Raw genomic sequence first — 3,932 nt, 5'->3', positions numbered from 1 at the left:
ATGTTGAAAAGACAAAGAGAATCAAGTCCGGAAACCGCTGTTAAGCAGAGAAGGTTGGAACAGAGGCTTCCCTCCTTACCAGTACATGGAAAAAGACCTATACTGAAGGCAGGACTGTCATGGACGGTCAAAGGAAAGGATGAAGGCGCCCAAGGATCTTTCCTGTTTGACACCGGTTGCACAGGAGCTATCCTCAACCAGAGTTTTGTCAGGAAACATGGAATTCCCTTAGTGCGGCGGGATCAACCTCTGACAATGTTTGATGCTCAAGGAGATGTCATGATGGGAGGAGGCGAGTATTACACTCACCCGGTCTGCATGATTATGGGAGATCATAAGGAGACACTCCGATGGGAAGTGGCTACTTTGGAAGAAGGAATGACCGGTTACCTGCCAATTAGTTGGGCTAGGAAGCATAACCCGGACATCAACTGGGAACTCAACACCATGAACTGGAGGAGTGACTACTGCAAGCAGAATTGTCTCCCAGCGGCCACCAAGATTGAACTAATCTCTCCATACCAAATGTTGGAAGAAGAAGAGACAGTCTATCAACTGGTTGGTTTAGTATGGCATGATGAGGACGGAGGTGATATTGCAGAGAAAATACACCACCTATACCGGGATTGGGCTGATGTGTTCAGTCAAGAGAAGATTGAGGAAATGCCGCCGCATTCCCATAATGATTTGAAGATCAAACTCTTGCCTGGGACCGCTCCCCCATTCGGCCCGCTGTACCCATGTTCCGCTCCAGAGTTGAAGGCCCTCCGAGAGTACCTGGACAAAGAATTGTCTTCAGGAAAGATCTCTAGATCTAATAGCCCTGCTGCGGCGCCCATACTGTTCATTCCTAAGAAGGATGGTACATTGCGGATTTGTGTGGATTACAGAGGATTGAACAAGGTCACTGTCAAGGACAAGTACCCGCTGCCTATCATGAGTGAGCTCAGAGACAGGTTGTTCAAGGCCAAGATCTTTACAAAGATAGACCTGAAGAACGGCTTCAATTTGATCAGGATAGCTGAAGGTGATGAGTGGAAAACCGCTTTCAGAACCCGCTATGGACTGTATCAGTATAATGTGATGCCGTTTGGTCTATGCAATGCCCCCTCCGCATTCCAGGCAATGATCAATGATGTGCTAAAGGAACTACTGGATGAAGGAGTGGTTGTCTATATTGATGACATCCTCATCTACTCGGAAACTGAGAAAGAGCATGAGCTACTGGTCAAGAAGGTACTACAGAAGCTCAGGGAAGCTAAGCTCTGTGCCTCGATCAGCAAGACATTCTTCCATGTCCGAGAAGTAGAGTACCTAGGCTATCATATCTCGGAAGAAGGAGTATCTATGTCAGAAGACAAGGTGGAGGCAGTTAAGGAATGGCCGGTCCCTGAGAATATCAAGGCTGTACAGGCATTCCTCGGATTTGCAAACTTCTATCGCCGCTTCATTGAAGGCTTCAGTAAGGTTTGCAAGCCATTAACTGACCTCCTGCAAAAAGACAAGAAATGGTATTGGACGGCAGCACATGAGCAGGCCTTTGAAGAACTCAAGAGGCTGTTCACAACCGCTCCAATCCTCCTTCATTTTGACCCTAGTAGGAGAACGGTGGTCGAGACAGATGCCAGTGATTTTGCCAAGGGAGCGGTGCTCTCTCAGTATGGGGATGATGGGAAGCTACATCCGGTGGCATTCTATTCTAAGAAGTTCTCCCCTGCTGAGATCAACTATGACATTCATGATAAGGAAATGGGAGCTATTGTAGCCTCTTTCCGGGAATGGGAACACATGCTCAAATCTTGTGAGCAAGAGATCACGGTTTTCACAGACCACAAGAACTTGGAGTACTTTAATTCTACCAAGGTTCTCACTAGGCGGCAAGCTAGATGGTCTGAAGACCTCGCAGGCTACAATTTTAAAGTTGTCTACAGACCGGGAGAAAAGAATGGCAAGACTGATGTGCTATCTAGGCGCTGGGATCACCGCCTTGGAGAGGGAGGTGAAACTCTGCAGCCGGAGCCACAGATCTTTTTTAGGCCATGTCAATTGGTTTTGGATCCTGCAAAGTTAGCGGCTGTCAGGGTGAATCAATTGCAGAAGACATTCTTAGAACGCCTATACATGGCTGTTAAAGAGGATAGTTTCTGGCAGGAATTGCACCGCTCCCTGGTTGAAAGGAAACCAAATTTGGACCAGAACTTGTCGGTCAAGAACGGTCTTATCTTCTACAAGAATAGATGGTATATACCCAAAGACAAGAAGCTTCAGATGGAAATACTGTCCGATACCCATGACTCTAAGGTGGCGGGCCATTTTGGCCAATTTAAGACACTAGAGCGGGTGAAAAATAACTTCTTTTGGCCCAAAATGGATAAGGATGTTGAGGAATATGTCCGGAGCTGTGACAGCTGCCAGAGGAATAAGACCTCAAGACACAAGAAGTTTGGTATGCTCCAACCGTTGGAGATACCCTATCGGCCATGGACTTCCATCTCTATGGACTTCATTGTGGGACTACCGGAATCTAGTGGGTTTACAAAGATCTGGGTAATAGTGGACCGCTTTTCGAAGATGGCCCACTACATCCCTCTTCCTACCCTCAATAAAACGGAAGATTTGGCTAAATTGTTCTTGAAGGAAGTTTGGAGACTCCATGGTTTACCTGATGACATAGTCTCGGACAGAGATAGCAGGTTCATCTCTCACTTTTGGCAATCTCTCATGAACCTCCTCAATGTGAAGCTGAAGATGTCCACATCTTTCCACCCCCAAACGGACGGTCAAACAGAAAGAGTTAATCAGACCCTGGAACATTACTTGCGGAGTTATTGTTCATATCAACAGGATGACTGGGCAGAACTCTTGCCTTTGGCAGAGTATGCATATAACTCGGCGGTCTCTGAGTCTACCAAAGTATCGGCTTTTTATGCCAACTATGGTTATGAACCCAGGACCAACTGGCCGGCCCCAAAGGAAGGAGTAGAATGGAACAATCCAGCAAGTGAGGTCATGATATCTCAATGGGAATCTATCTGGCAGGCTATGAACGCCAGCTTGGGTAAAGCTAGATTAAGGATGGCCCGGTGGTATGATGCTCATGCCCTGGCACCGCCTGAAATCAAGCCCGGAGATGAAGTTATGTTGGACCGGCACAATGTGCAAACAAAGCGGCCTTTGGGAAAATTGGATCAGAAGAAGATGGGACCTTTTAAGGTCTTAGAAGCTATTGGTACCCGTGCCTACAAGCTCTCTCTTCCCCCCCAAATGGGAATCCACCCGGTCTTCCATGTCTCTCTTCTGGAACCTTACCGAGCACCGGTAGATCCTGAGAGAAGAGTTCCTGTACCGGAGCCCGAAGAGATTGAAGGAGAACAGAACTGGGTTGTCCGAGAGGTAGCTGATAGCCGGGTCAATAAGAAAAGGAGACGAGTGGAATACCTAGTGCTGTGGGAAGGTTATGAAAATGAGGATGCTACATGGGAACCTTGGGAGCATCTCAAGAAGAGTGCTGAAGAAGCCCTTCGGGATTTCCATATGAGGTATCCTAAGAAACCCAAGGACAAGCGGATTGTTGGGGTGTAGATTTTTTCCTTTGGATTTTCATTTCCTTGCATATCACGGAGTTTCTTGTCATATAGAATGGATGGTAATAGAATGGTTATAGATCTCGGAGACCAAGATCCTGGAAGAGGGGAGTGGTGTAACGGAGCCATTTCAACTGTCTGGTGTATGAGTACACACAGGGCCCGGTTACATGCTGAGAGTTATTGTTAGAAGCCAGTTGCACGGTGATATGCAAGTACCGGCAGTGTGGCTAGCTACCAGCTGTTAGAGTAACTACATTCCGGGCGCTAGGAAGAGGATCTATTCATGGGAAGCAATGACTGACGAGTCTATGCCTCGCCAGTGTCTAGAAGACCGGCCAGAGTGAA

The 3,932-nt window shown here is 47.3% G+C and overlaps 1 protein-coding gene across 1 annotated transcript; it reads left to right on the top strand.

The window, feature by feature from the left end:
* H6S33_007089 (uncharacterized protein) lies at nucleotides 1–3,582 on the top strand (the record flags this gene model as incomplete). The annotated part of the gene is made up of 1 exon (XM_044838433.1): nucleotides 1–3,582. One exon carries the CDS (start codon nucleotides 1–3, stop codon nucleotides 3,580–3,582), a length of 3,582 nt encoding a protein of 1,193 aa, XP_044689253.1.
* Between the last annotated feature and the right edge of the window lie 350 nt (nucleotides 3,583–3,932).

This window comes from Morchella sextelata (assembly GCF_020137385.1).
Source record: "Morchella sextelata strain SCLS chromosome Unknown scls_22, whole genome shotgun sequence".
Taxonomy (NCBI): Eukaryota; Fungi; Ascomycota; class Pezizomycetes; order Pezizales; family Morchellaceae; genus Morchella; species Morchella sextelata.
Note: the sequence above shows the minus strand (reverse complement) of the source record. Positions and strands in the feature narration are given on the sequence as shown.